We start from the raw sequence: 16,095 nt of genomic DNA, 5'->3' as shown, positions 1-16,095 counted from the left end.
GCCGCAATCATCGGTTAAGTTGCACGCGTTCCACCACTGGGCTATGTCGGTTCATTTAGTAGTAATAGGTGAATCTTAAAAATATAAATAAGGAACAACAAGTGATATTGCAATCAAATTTGCTTACGAGGATTGTAGAGCCAAAAATCCAAATGCAGTAATGTATGTAATACAACAAAATATATGAAATTAAATAAATAAAGTCGCCATGATAGGATTTTACACTCATCTTCGCTCCCAATCCTCTTTTTAATCTGTAAAATAATAATTTTAATAGATTTAATTAGGTGTTTTTTGTGTGTAAGTGATAAAAAAAATTAACACGTTAATTGCAGTTACATTACTGATATTATATTTAGCTTTATAATGAAAAAGACAAACTAACTGATAATAGAGTCCGACAAGAACAGCTACTGACACAGTTTAACAGCTTAAACACCCATTAATAATAACAGCTGCACTAAATTTGAAACATGATAAAAATAAATAATAAAAAATCTTTTTTTTTAAATTGACGGCGCATGGTGCCCCAACTTTTATATTTACACTGGTCGTAAAAGAGTGTCATGGCAGTGAAGCGTCGCGTCTATGGTAGCATCTTGAATCGACGGCTACATTCAAGATTTCCCGCGCACGTTTTAGATTCAATGATTTCCTTGTATTTGTGTATATGATATATTAAAAAAATCGACATTGATGACTATTATGAATTTATCGGAGTAATTATTTTTTTAATTAAAATCTTACTGGATTTGTGGATAATCGTTTGAATATATACCCACTTATTGTGAATAATCCTTTTCAATAAAATATCTATAAGTATACATAATCGGTATACGGTATAGCGAATACGAAAAAGATAAATTCCAACACGAGACAATTTGATAAAATTAATAGCTAGATACACCGAGCACCATGTGTATCCCTATAAAAGATGAATTATAAGATATAAGCCCACATTTCAAAGCTGCATTTAACAATGGTTAAAGATATTTGGCATGGAAGAAGGTATTCAATGTTAAGAATGATGATAAGTTATGAGGCTTTTTAATTCTTATACTCTGTTTTTTTGGAAATACGACGATTTCCATCAATTAGTCGCATAATTTATCGCTCATAATTCTCGATTATGAAGCGTTGATATATGTACTTATTACCTGAAAATACGGATCTTTTATTAACAGGTAGCCCTTATACTACAACTACATTTTTCTATCAATATCATTGGTTTGCCAAGATCCACCACTATACTTTATACTAAAATACATTTTAACCCTTAAATTTAATTATTCTTTGTAATTTTAGTATTTAACTGAGGACAGACGCACGAATTCGTGTAATTTACGTGATTTTAACCACTTTTGTATACATTACCTTCTGTATTTGATCAACACAGTACAAAAAGTTTCTCATTCTGCTTACACCATAAAACACACCGCGATTAACCAGAAGCATTGATGTACCAGTGCTGCCCACCCAAAATACGAAAAATACAATTTTGTCATAAACAGTGGTACCAGAATCTATATGGATTTCTTGTTGAATAAGTATATCATAAAATAAAAAACTATCTGAAAAATAGAATTGTTTTATTATTGCTTTATTGTTTTATTTACACCGGGGATTCAATTAAATGTCAGATACCTACGCGTTTAAATCTGATTTAATTAGAGTGCTGTGCTCATTTTACATTTTGTCATGTGATTATTTTTATCACCGGGTTTTTTTGCGTTCTTGGTAATAATTGAAAATAGAGAAGAGAGAGAGAGATAGAGAGAAGGGGAGAGAGAGATACAGAGAGAGACAGAGTAATATTGTGTCAATACAAAAATAGTAGCGGTTGGTAGAACCAGTCTGGACATACATGATCGTGTAATCCTAATGTTATATTAATATTTTTGATATTGAAAAACGTTTAAATAATTCGATGAATCGGAAAATATTGTTTGCAATAATATAAAACTTTTTTTGTAACAGATTACGAGATCGATATAAAAAAATTTAAACAGAAATTCGGTTCAAGTGACATTGATATAAAATACTAACAGGCGACGATGTTGCATATTATTCCAAATCCCAGAAACAAACGAGAGATATACATAAAAGTGTGTGCGTGTGTTTTCGTAAATCGTACTGGAGCAATGCCAAAAAAACGAGAAACCTGCATTGTCCTCACAAACAATTTATCATCGACTTCATATCTCTCCCTTGTATGTTCCATGTTCTGAAAAATATTGTCTATTATAATAATGTTTTTTTTTTTATAGCAAAATGCCTTTAATTTCGTGAACACCGAAATCTCATACGTCCTGAAGACCTGGGTGAATCGATAAATTTAACGACGACTAATTGCTCATGAAAAATATAAATTACATTTATTTTTGTTATTGAACAATTAAAACGATGTAAATTATATTTAAGCTTAAGATAATTATGATTAAAAGTATAAAATATACTCACGAATATTTCAAAGGTATTCTGCAAATGTTACGTTAAACGAAGAGGATGCTACACACAAAACATGTTCTTTATAGCGTCACTTTATACGTGATGTATGTTCTATAAAGCTATATCTAGAATTATAATGATACTGAATTTGATTACATCGACAATTATAAGTAATAACGTTCATCAAAATTGTTATACATATTGATTTTTTAAATAAAAAAAAGCAATGATGCAATGCTTCTATACATTGAACTCTTAACCACTAACACTCGCTTTGATGTGATTTACATTTAAGTTGCTTACTAAGCAATACGCATTCCACTTCCTATATTTCAAACGTCTTCACACCGACGACATAATAATGTTGTGGTTTTATATACCTACCTCACAATCTAGTGTAGGATGATTTATGATGTCGAAATAGAAATTAATGTGTCATCTTAATATATAACTTTCATATTCCGTCGTTACTTCTGATTTTCCATAACACAGGTGCTTCAGCTACTTACATTGGTATCAGAGTAATGTATGTGATGTTGTCCAATATTTGTAATATTTGTCCAATACTTATTATAAATGTTTATAAATATTCCGACTTCACTCGGCATTCATTAAAATACTAAGCAATTTTAAAACGATCTTTTCTGCATTAGCAGAAAATATTAATATAATATTTATCAAATATTAATTTGACATTATGCATCTTAAATACATTGTTTTTTTTTATAAGTTTCTTTGTTTTTTATTTTTTTAAATAATTTAATTGGTTTAAATGCTTAAATGTAAAAGTAATAATAATAACAGTTCTATTACCTACAACATTCTATATATTGTGAGATCGCTTTGTAAACATGTTTGAATGCTTTTGTTAAGAATTAGCCTAATTTATATAGGCTTATAAAAATCGGTGTTATCACGTTCACCTGAAGGCATTTGATGCAGGTAGTGACGATATGAGTACAAGACCCAAGGGTCGTGTCTCGGAAATAGGTCGCGGAGTGGGAGAGTGTGGAGTGTGCCTCCGCTGACCCGTTCCGGCGATGTAGACCGCGAGGAGGTATCGGCGTTGAGCGCACCTTTTCCCCAATCGTATATACGACGAATACACTTTAATGCACGTTTTTTTGAATCAATGAAAACTTTATACAGTGGGCTCTCAGAAGTTGACTATTGTTTTTAACAATTATTAACAAAAACAATGAATGGCGAAAGCATGTTTTTACTCGTTTCATGAGCTGTATGAGAGGAAATTATAGATCTTCACAATGTCTACAGATTTGTTATGGAAATTAGTAAATATAAATTATAAGTTCATTGAAGGCGTTGGCGTATTTACTATTTACTATTTTCATAATAATTTAGATAAAACCCAACTTAAGTACTTGGATATAATGTATGGAAGTAATTAGTGAAGTGAATGTTACGATATTCGGACTTGACGTTGAATTAAATAGAAAAAAAACATTAATCACATTGCACTAAGCCTATCCCTTTAGTTTTTTGAATAAAACTAAAACAGGCAGTGTTATTAAGACAGGACTATGGACCGTTTCGCTGTTGATATATTTTGTTTTATTCTATGGAAAATTAATAGAAAAGGATATTGAATTGTAGACATAAAATGTTTGAGGATTATTTTTAGATTGAAAAAATAATCCTCAAACATTTTCTTATTATTCTTACAATTCCATGTATGTTTAAGTTAGAGACTACATTTTTTATCAAGTTAAACCTGACTGATTGAAAACCTCAAAAGTAAAATACGTATCCTAAAATTGGGAATGAATTTTCATAGGAGCAAACCTAGTAAAATCTTTATTTCATAATATATTTCTCGGCGCACCTTAACATTAGACGATCAAGAGTTCTCCTTTAAATTTCTATGTAAGTATTATAGATTAAATTGTAAGTCAGGACGACTATTTTCATAAACTTTTCATCTTTTTTCGTCTATAATTTTGATTGAACAAGGCAAAGTTGTAGCTATTCAGCCGTTACCTCTGAATTTTAACTATTAAAAATCTTAACTCTTATTATGCTCCATTTTAAATGGATTTTGTATTTACTCAAAATTAACAACCCATTTAACTTAACGGTTTCCGTTTTACATAAATAAAATCTACTGGCTCATAAAATTACTATCTTAGTTCTTTAAGATAGTGGATAATGCCAAATTAATTCAAATAGAGAATTCTTAACAATAAACATAGATAAACTGTAAAATAGGGGTCCCGTATGGGATACATTTACGATCTTAATTAAAAAAAATAACACGTATATTACTATTTAAATATATTTTTTTTAATAAAACATAATAAATATGAAAGGAGTCTTCCTTAGATTTCCTTTGTACATGTCCGTCTGTATTTGTACCGACCTTATTATATATATATATTCTACCGTCAACGAGCGAAACTTAGAATTGTTTTAATTCGTCTTGAACGATAAGCCAGTGTGAACGAGGGACATCACAACTCACTTCGCAAAATTGGTGGCGCATTGGGCAAATCAGAAATCTTTATATTTTATAAGTGTTACTTAACACACTTAGCCACTTACCATCTGGTGATCCAGTCCACCTACCTAAGCCATTCAAAAACAATCCTTTCCCAGCTTAAAAACGTAGTGTAGTGTTCCAGTATAGAGTGAGTTTGAATAGACGATGTATTTGAGCAGCTGACCATCAGGTGGCCCGTTGGTAAGAGTGCCTATCTATTTGAAATAAAAAATCGTGGCCGGAATCGTTCAGAAGAACAACGTCATCACCAGTGATATAATCATTAAACGTAACTAATCTGTATGTTAATATTTGAACATTTATACATTTCTCTGAGTAACATACATCGGATGTCACTCGTTTCAAGTTTGCATCCGGTAGATACTGCAGCACTTTATGTAAACACTACTGATAACACGTTTCAAAATATTATGAAATGTGTTTCCTTATTACGATAAAATTGTTAATTTATTTGGTAACTTAAGTCATCTGATGTCATTATCGTTTTGCTACTAGCATTTGTGCCTGATAGTATTTGAATAAATTATTTTATAAATATATGTACAATATTTATATATTTATGAATCGTATGCACGTGTGCATGTACCTGAATTTCTTCTGGAATGATTTCGATAAATATTTTTAAGTGTATTTGGGTAAGTCGTTGGACGTTTTAGACGGTAGGTGTCGCTGCGATCGGGAAGTATATATAATTCTTATTCCACCCGGACGAAGTCGGAGCGGGAAGCTAGTATATTATATACATAGTAACTAGATATATAATTTATTTGATTAAAATTTCATGAAAATCTTTTCAGTTTTGAGATTGAGATTAACAGTTTATTTCAAGAATGTTTGAAATAAGAATAATTAATCGAATAAGAAGCTATTTAATAATTTATTTATAATTCGAAAATAAAAAGTAAAAATTACACAAAATAATATTAAATTATTCGTAACTGAACAAATTCCGGTAGCTTATTAATCAGCCGAAAAAATGAGATAATAAACAAGACCGATCTTGTCTATCAAAATACTAAAACACATAAAAAACAAACTTCAAGGCACTCTTTATCAGAGTACATATATCGTATATCCTTTATCAGAAAGGTGTAATGAACTTTAGACGGTTAACACTAATTTATATAAATGGAGCAAACTTATTTTTTTTTCCATACATACTCGTAACTCCTGATCGCCTAGTACATTGAAGTTACTTATGTGAAAGTTTTAATTATATTTTCATTTATTTTATATAACAACAATAATTATTTAACTTAACAATATGGAATTTGGTTATTTACTTTTAAATTTAATTTTAATTACTGGTTATTACGGGCTTCCTGTAGAGGATGATTCCTCGGTTATCGTTATCGATGAAACTGAAAACAGTATAGACGACGGCGACGTAATTGATCTTACTGGCTTAGAACCAAATGCTTTTGGATACCCTAAGGACGAAAGTGGTAAGATATTCTTAATTATATGTTTTTATAATTTAATGCTTCAGACATTGTACTTTTTTTTTTTTAAATTAAGCAATTCCATCGGACTGCTACAAAACAAACTTATATTAAACGGATCAGAGAAATTTCTGACAAGGAATTAGCACAGATCGAATAGCGGAAAAATGTAATATTTTATTATTTTTTATATTAAGAATTGAGTTATTTCACCTCTAAGAACTTTTGATATAATATATTCAAAGGGTGATTGAGCAAGTGTTTTTTTGTGTGGCTTATTTATAACGTTCGAAGTGTTTTATTATATTCTTACCTAGGTCTTGTGATAGAAAAAAAAAAACTTTGAATTTATTTTACCTACTTAGGGTTTCTTTATAAGTTGTGCATCTAAATATATTTTTTTTAAAGGTGAAGCCGTAGCAAATTGGACAGAGTCATCTCTTATGAATCCTGAAGAAATGGGAGGGTATGCAGAGGGGGACATATTAATTCCTCAATATACAAGAAATGGTGTTCGTGATCAAGCATCACTATGGCCGAAAGGAATTATCCCCTACGACATTGATAGACGATTCAGTACGTTTCAATGAAATAGTATTTTACAAAAAATATTACAAAATTTATAACGACCTAGCAGATATCACACGGGCAATGAGATCGTTTATTCATATCTGGAAAATGTAGTAATTTTTTGTAACTCAATTCATGGTCTGAAGAACAATATCGTTTACGTGTAGAAGTCGCTGTGGATTGTGTTTCAATATTGTCACATTTTCATAACGACATTTTATGTATATGGGTTATGAATGTATAAGTCCTCCTCACTCTTAATTAGTCGCATTTTAAGTGCGCGCCCTGTAAGGTAAGATTATTTAAGGTAAATTTTATTATGTAATTATTATTGTTTATAGACCAGGAGCAACGTGATACAATAATGAGAGCAATAGCTGACTATCACAGACTTACTTGTCTCCGCTTTGTCCCCTACAAAGATCAGGCTGATTACATCGCAATCAAGAGTGCCAACACTGGTTGCTGGTCTAGTGTTGGGCGACTTGGTGAGTTTTTTATTTTAATAGTTTGTTCATTTATATGCCTAGCTAGACTATCAAAACGCGTCGAAATCATTTGTGGCCAACAGTTGGCCGCTAAAAACACGCACACTATTAAAGGAAAGACGTAAGTTGATTCGTTTGTTTTAGTTTGTTTGTTTGTTTTAGTTCTTTTGAATTGCGACACTCTATTAATCAATATACTGTCATTTTGTAATTAACCTTTTTTATGAACTAGCTATTCTACCCGCCCGCTTCGCTAGGTGTTTTAAATTTTATCTAAAATAAGTTATTTATAATAATAATAATTATTATTATAAATGGAAGCCATACTTTTTTATTTTGAATATATTCACACACACACACACACACTAACATTAAAACAGTTGAATAATTCTTTTTAATTAATTTAAGAGAAAATACAAAATGAATGAATTAATTTTTATTATGGCTGCCATGAGGTCTCCCGGCATTATATATACAGATGACGGACAGACAGACCAAAAATTCAAAAATGGTTAAACTCTTGTCAGTGAGTCATAAAACGAATATTTATGACGAAATTCGACAAAAAAAATTGGGTTTACAGACAGACTCTACAGATTTATAAATTAATATAGATATAGATTGTTTATCCACACTTATGTAATTACAAAAGTAATAATGGAAATATATGAACTACTATTTCGATGAAACGAATTTATTTGTGGTTTTTTTACTGACGAATGGGGTGCTCGTTTGTTTCCGTACAAAAATAAAAAAAATAGTAAATAGAAACGAGGTAACTGCCAAACGTACATATTTGTGATATCATGACACGCAGAAATATGCCTTGTATCGTTCAGTTTTCCGGATTACATATGTACCTGTATTTTTTTTAAATGTCTGTTTGTGTGTATATCTAACGTACACTATATACGTAAGTTAGTAAACATTTCATAAGAAAGAACATCATTTGTCTAATAAAAATGTAGGTAGTACGGTCAATGAAATCTCACAATTATTTATTTACTTGAAATTAAGTCGTAATATCTTTGAAATTTTATCTAACAACCACATTTTCAGGGGGTCGTCAAGAGGTGAACCTACAGGCACCAGGCTGTATGTCTAAAAAAGGGACGGTTTTACATGAACTGTTACATGCTGTGGGATTCATGCACGAACAGAGTCGACCAGAGAGGGATAATTTTGTGAAAATACACTATAATAATATCAAAACCGGTAATTTAGTTTTTTTATTTATTACAATTTATAAATTTACACGTTTTTTGGCGCTTAATAAATAAAATGAGAGTGATGATTTATGATGCGTTTGTCAAATAGATTGAATTTGTCTTATCATCAATTAACTTACATAGCCTCATCATATGAGGTCAATTAAAACGGATTTTTAAATTATATTATTTTGATTTATGCTCATTTTGTTTTAGGTGCCGAAAACAATTTTAAAAAAGCTGATCCGAAACGCTCAAATGACTATGGCATATCATACGACTACAACAGTGTAATGCACTACTCCGAATATGCTTTCTCAAAAAATTCTCAAAAGACAATTGAACCCAAGGTACGTATGTAAACTACTTTAATTATTACCATGAACAGTTAAGCAAAAGAAAGCAATCAGTATCAGGTATATTGAGGTATTATATGATATCTCTCATAATATGTATAAAGCAATGATCTACATATACAATTATATCTCACGCATAAAATAAAATTGAAAGGAAACTGATATGGACAGGTTATGCGGACGAATTAATGTTATATTACACGGGTGTTAGGTACGGATGTTAATGGCTATAAAGCTAAAGGAAAGACAAAATAAATGTAGATAGTCTATGTGATGTACAATAAACCAAAGTAACCGAAGCTGTAACTATAGTGAGCGAGGAGAAAGATTAACGAAACATAAAATAACAGAGTGCCGATTTAATAAAGAGAAAGGGAGCATTCATCAGGATAATCGAATGATGATTACGATTTTAATTTTTTATAATACACAAGTAGACAAACGTACAAATGTCACCTGATATTAAGTGGTCACTATCGCCTTTGGATATTAACAGTCTCAGAAATATTAACAATTCGTTACATCGCCAATGCTCCGCCAAACTTGGGAACAAAGATGCTATGAACCTTGTGCCTCTAGTTATACTGGCTCATTGAACATTTAAATTGGAATACTTCAATACTGAGTCTTGCTCTTTGGAGATAGAATATGTAGGTGATATCCAGACTGGTGTATAAAAGCTCTACCTCTAAGTAATGATATGTTTATTACAGGTTAGTGGAGTGACACTCGGACAAAGAGAAGGCTTGAGCCGAGGAGACGTAAAAAAAATTAACAACATGTACAATTGTAAAAAAGAGTACGTAAAAAAAAAACTTTTTTTTGAATCAAAAATAATTTCATTTCAAAACTTCTTATACAAATATTACAAAAAAACCATTTGGAACACGGCATATTTACCGTAATTATTGTTGTACATGTTTAAAAAAAAACAATGCTAAACTAAGTTCCCAACGGCTTTTCTTAGCCGTCGTATAAATTAAAATTTTCGTTTGAACAAGATATTATTATCAGCTAAAAATTATTATTTAGAGTTAGTATTCGTTGATTTTCATACAGGGCATATCATAAGTTGCTAAATATGTACATAAATCTTCGTATATTACGAAAATCTTTATTAAATAAAAACAGTAACTACTGATATCTTGCTTGTTTTTCGTAGTAGAATCTACATTCCTCACCGGTGGAAGATTTATATTAATTGAATACTGTAATATCTATGTATCAAAAGTATCTAAGAGCATATTTTACTTATATGTAATGAATGTAATATATTATTCAATATTATTTTTAAAATTTTCAGGGAACCTCAAACTGGATGGGTTGGGTCGATATGGCAAAGTTTGTTCGGGGAAAAATCAAAAAATTTGCCTTGAGCAAATTTTACTTTCGTAGTATTAAATTATACATTTACTATTATTGACATACGCCTGACATGAACAAATAAACATTTGAAACAAATGTTAATTCATAGTTTAATTTTATTACCTTGGGATCCTTGTTTTTAAATATTGAATTCCTTATATGAGAAGAAAATGTCGTACTTGAAAATTACTTTACAGTTAAACATTTAATAACTATATTTTATTTATTAATGTTGTGTCATAGCCTTCATTCCCATTTACTATTTTCATTATTTAATTTTATTGCATTAATCTAAAAATGTAATAGATGAAGTTTAAAGAATCATTAGTTAAACAGTGCATTGCCTTCTTACGAATGATAAATCTACGATGACAGAAAGAGAGGAAAAAAAATCGTTTATAAGTAAAACTAAATTGTCTAAAGTCTGGAGCTTTTATATTTTCACACTGATATTTATTTTTTCTACTTATAGCACTTTTTTTTAATTTTATATTCCATATATGTTGCTTAGAATAAAAATACTCGGTGTCCATTACTTCAAAGCTGGGTCAAATTGAAATATATCCAATAATACATTAAGTAGTATCATATTTGTCTATGACTGTTTCTAAAATGCATTTTAAGTACTGATAGGATCGTTCGCACTTACAACTTTCGGCTGAAACAAAATAATTTATATTGCATCTATAAATCCATATGCTAATATTAAAAAAGGCTGGGAGTTAAAATTCATTGATTTTAATCCTCAATAGAGCCTAGCCAATTTCGCAGGACATGTTATAGTGCACATGTGTGCATAAACACAGATAAGTTTTCTCGTTCTTTTAACTTAACGGCAAATTCGAGAGTTTAGGCGCAGGATTCACGGCCTTCCGTACTTCTCAAGAGATTGAGCACTGTTAATGAATCAATAGTAAAACTTATAGTTAGGGCTATCGGGATGAGCACGGTGTAGCCTTACAAGTCAGCTATTACACCAACGAGGCTGGTGAATGGTCAAGTATTTTTCGTATGATGTATTTTCATTCAACTCATTTTTATGATAAATAGTATTTTTCACGTGTTTTTTTACAATACTTACATCTGTCCGAACAAGGCGTCGCCATTTCGAGAATTTCCTCCTGAGGGATGTCTCTGATTTGTTGAAACAATTCAGCAGTGCGAGTCACGTTAAACTGATTATCTTCCATTGCCACTTCTGATTTTTCCAAAACGCAACGTACGAAGCACTAAAAATTTTAATACATATAATATGTCTTGTTATGGCAATGGGCCACTTGGGAAAAAATGGTTAGTGGTCACTACTGCCCGTAGAAATTGGTGCCGTATGACATTTTAACCAATACATAATATATATGTCACCAATCTCTGGAACTCGAATGTTATGTTCTATGTGCCTGAAGTTACACTGGGTCACTCACCATTTAATCCGGAACACAATATTATATATTCAGTATTACTGTTGGCGGTAACATATTGTGTGAGGAGCAGGTTGTACATACCCAGGTTTGCACAAAACATTATACAGCTGCTAGTTTTTATACGAACCATAAAGATTATTGTTATTAAATAATTATTAACGGAGGGAGATGAATTAAAATTTGGATTTCCGAATATTGAGCAAATTACTATTGCTGATTTCGTTTTTTTGTTGGATTTTTTTTTTATGCGGGATAAGAGACAATTTAATATATACAGCGAGGGTAGTTCAATATATATATAATTCCTATAATGTGTGTTTCCTATAATTCCTATAATGTTTACAATGGTATCCATTTTAAACATTATAGGAATTTATTTTTTTGAATGAAATAAGGAAATACCTTCGGTGTCCTGTCCGTTTCGTCTGGAAAACTGCCGCTTTTATTGAAAGTATCTAAATATGCTGTAAGAATAAAATTAGTAAAATTTACAAGCAGTGTTTAATATAATAAAAATGAGAGCCGAGATGGGCCAGTGGTTGGAACGCGTGCATCTTAACCGATGATTTCGTGTTCTACCCAGCCAGGAATTTTCATGTGCTTAATTGCTTAATTGTGCGTGTTTATAATTTATCTCGTGCCCGTGAAGGAAACCATCGTGAGGAAACCTGCATGTGTCTAATTTCAACGAAATTCTGCCACATGTGTATTCCACCAACCCGCATTGGAGCGGCGTGGTGGAATATGCTCCAAACCTTCCCCTCAAATGGAGAGGAGGCCTTAGACCAGCAGCGGGAAATTTATAGGCTGCTAAGGTAAAAAAAATTTTTAAAAATTATATTATTATTTTTTATGAAATAATTCATTTTAACGAAGTCGATCTAGATTTATGAATTAAATCTAATATACATTTATTAAATTTGTTCATAAGAACAATAGTCAAGTAAACTATAAAATACGACCACGTAAAAGAATCCGATCGGATGCGGAAGATGGGACAACGGGGAGGTTTCACGTACCTTGGGAGAGGTCTATGTCCACAGTAGATAGCGTTTGGCTGAACATGATGACTTAAAATAAAATCAGTCACGATTTCAAACTATTTGCTGTTATCGCTTATGCATTATACTTTTATATTCATGTTAGTATTTGAAAGTTCAAGTAAAATAAATGATAAAATTTCATATATTTCGTTAATACATATAAATATAACGTTAAACGGTAGTGTGATCATGGTTCTATTTTACATAAACATTTTAGAATATACTCGTACGGAAAATGTCCAGATGAAAAGAGTAAAGGAACTCTATATAAAAACCGGACAAAGAATTTTTCACAATAAGAAGATTAGAAGTTTCGCCACGTTACTTCACTACTACTCCGTGGATATCCAGATGAGATGGAGAAGTTAATCAAACTCGGGATACTTACGCATTTCAACACGAAACGTGTCATTACAATCTAACATAATTCCCATAAGATCCACGTCACTGTTCCTAGCCTCTTCTTCCATTGTCATTGTAGTTGTTGTCGAAACATCAGTATTCATTTTATTTTCGTTTTTTTTCTCGCATTTTGTATTTGAAAAAGTAATTAGCGTTAATGTTATGATTAAAATGACTTTCATCTCATCATACGCTGACAAACTCATAACGTGTATCACAAAAATAGTGGTTTTTATATGTGGTTTGTTTAATGTGGCAGATATGCTAAGCATTTTTACATTGAGTATTTTATATAATTAAAAATAGTTACTGTACAAGTTAAGGTGTTAATGTAAATAAATTTATTACAAATTGAAAGTCGTATATATATCATTTTTGAATTTATTCATAAAATTTTATTTATTCAATAGTGTTGTAAATACCTGTACTGATGTATCGGTCATCGGTCCGTGTCCTTCTGATTGCATTGTTTTTGTGAATATGCCGATGGTGTTTCAAATAAATAAATATTAATAGTCTTCAAAAAGGGGAGGTGTATTTTTTATTTTAATGATTTCTTGATTTGTATGGATTCAGTATAGCTTCAAGATGTTTATACGTCAATTTCACAAATTATTATTTGAAGATTGTAATGTTTATGTTTGAACTGATATGTTTCAGAAAATTATCAAGTTACTTTGATATATAACTTAACGAGTATTTTGTTGTACTAACAGCTGTTTTACTAATAAAATAATTTAGCAGACTACCAAATCGTAAAAAAATAAGTGATCAAGCCGATTTATTTCTTTGATATTTTTTTGCATACTGTGTGTAGGTTTATATTATATAATGAGAAACATAAATATTTCAAATTAAAATGTTTTTAAACTCTGCAGCGTTTACAATCATTTGTGGATGCTGGGTAAATTAATGAGAAACGAACCATTCAAGGAATTATTCTATTTATACGTCATTAAAATAAATCTTATGTACTTAAATATAATGCATGTTGTGTTTGCTAATTAAGAATACTTTTCCAACAAATTGACAACAAACAAGCCAATTTTATTTTTTTTCATGACCGACAATAATTTCCATTAATGTCAATTGAAAAATAATTATCATAATAAGTTGAATTCACGTGCAATAAACTGCACGGAACTTACATTGATTACGTTAATAATGAGATCACAATATCACGAACATCTATCGTTAAGGGCTAATCAGACATTCGGATTCAAGTAAACGAATCAGTTTCGACAATTTAGAAATACCAGTCACGTCCATTTTAAGTCAATTTCTTAAAATGTACCTTATCTCGTTAATACAGACATTATAGAAGTAGGATGGTTATTGCTTAGTAAGGTTGACTACCTTACTAAGCAATAACCATCTACCTCTTATCAGAGCATTTTTTTTATTTAGTCAGAATGCGCAGTCAACCTTCGAAGCTATGTACTTTATATCTGTTATTAGTTATTACACTGGCTCACTTGATTATCAACCAGAAATACAATGGACGTTACCCAACTGGACGGGCCAGCTTCTCCTACCTATCACCGGTACACAAAGCCTTAATGTGGCAAACCCACCTGGGTTAAATTAACTGTATAAATAGATAAACTATATTTAAATAAACCTGTAATAAATTTTGTATTCTGTAATAAAATATTTGGCTGACGAATCTGCATAGAATTAATTATTATCCTCGTTAAACAATAGAAGAATAAAAATTTTAAAATTTCCGGTGCAGATAGTGAGGTATTGGTATTATCTACTACCGTTTGAAGTATGTTAAAACAACTGTTAAGGAAGTTTTATCAGTATGGTGTCGGTCGTAACATTTCGTTTTTACTTAACCCGTCAATACTGGGCGATGTATAGAACTGACACAAAAGTTTTTTTATATTGGAAAGAGGATATTTTTATTACGTTTGTTAACGCTTTCTTCGAGAGGAACTTAACTGTCAGTAATTATATCTTTGTTGACTTTAATTTTCATAATTACTATTTATTGACTGATAGTATTATGAATTCTTAAAGGAGTAGTAGTAGGAGAGTAAATTAAATATTATATGACAATATACAATTGTAATAATTGTATATTGTCATATAATATTTAATTTACTTTTAAATAAATTCGATCAACAACTTTAATCTATTGTCTTGTTCTTATCCTAGTTCTGTTCTGTTAATTGTTAAAAGAGTGTTATTTATTATCGACAAAGTATCTTTATCTAAAATTAACAACAATCAATGGAAATGTTTGGAATGTGACTTTGTGAACATCTTTATTCACGTTTAGGCCTTGTTTGAGAAACATTGTGTCCAAACGAAATAATAATATGAAGTTGACAGTAATTTTAGTGTTGCTAGTAACTCTATCAGAAATTTATTGCGAAGGTTATATATAATTTATTTTTAATGATATATCAATGTTATAACATATGATATTAATTATTAGTTGTTGTTTTTTTTAAATATTTTTTACAGATGAACAAGATGCATTGAAATTATTGTCTGATAACGTTGACTATACAAATATATTCCAAACAATTCCTACCTTATATCAGTATCTCTTTAATTTACTGCAAGAGAAACCTGAAATATTAGAACGAAATGACATCACAACATTTACAGACGATAAGGTTAACGACGATGAAGTGTCGTTGAGCCAAGATGAGAATTTATTTCGTTTTCGCAGAGGTGATAATGTTTTTAAAGCAAACGAGGAAAACTATTTAAATGCAAAAACTGAGTTGGAAGACAGACATACAGTAGGTAAAATAAATCGTATTTTCTATCTAACACCGGACGAAGTTATGGAACAAATGATACTAATTGAACAGAAA

The 16,095-nt window shown here is 30.6% G+C and overlaps 2 protein-coding genes across 2 annotated transcripts; one reads left to right on the top strand and one right to left on the bottom strand.

Annotated features, from left to right (window-relative positions):
- Window positions 1-6,139: 6,139 nt before the first annotated feature.
- LOC125071950 (zinc metalloproteinase nas-7-like) lies at window positions 6,140-9,824 on the top strand (the record flags this gene model as incomplete). The annotated part of the gene is made up of 6 exons (XM_047682396.1): window positions 6,140-6,411; window positions 6,817-6,984; window positions 7,320-7,466; window positions 8,526-8,681; window positions 8,891-9,024; window positions 9,744-9,824. Coding segments are annotated over exons 1-6 (867 nt in total), but the record flags the coding sequence as incomplete, so codon positions are not given.
- Window positions 9,825-10,749: 925 nt separating this feature from the next.
- Window positions 10,750-13,445, bottom strand: LOC125071905 (general odorant-binding protein 84a). The gene is made up of 4 exons (XM_047682333.1): window positions 13,248-13,445; window positions 12,219-12,280; window positions 11,477-11,624; window positions 10,750-11,053 (listed from the first exon to the last, which is right to left on the bottom strand). Exons 1-4 carry the CDS (start codon window positions 13,441-13,443, stop codon window positions 10,971-10,973), a joined length of 489 nt encoding a protein of 162 aa, XP_047538289.1. The 5' UTR covers window positions 13,444-13,445; the 3' UTR covers window positions 10,750-10,970.
- Window positions 13,446-16,095: the final 2,650 nt, after the last annotated feature.

Source organism: Vanessa atalanta, chromosome 20 (genome assembly GCF_905147765.1).
Source record: "Vanessa atalanta chromosome 20, ilVanAtal1.2, whole genome shotgun sequence".
Classification (NCBI taxonomy): Eukaryota; Metazoa; Arthropoda; class Insecta; order Lepidoptera; family Nymphalidae; genus Vanessa; species Vanessa atalanta.
This window is presented reverse-complemented; position numbering and strand designations above follow the sequence as displayed.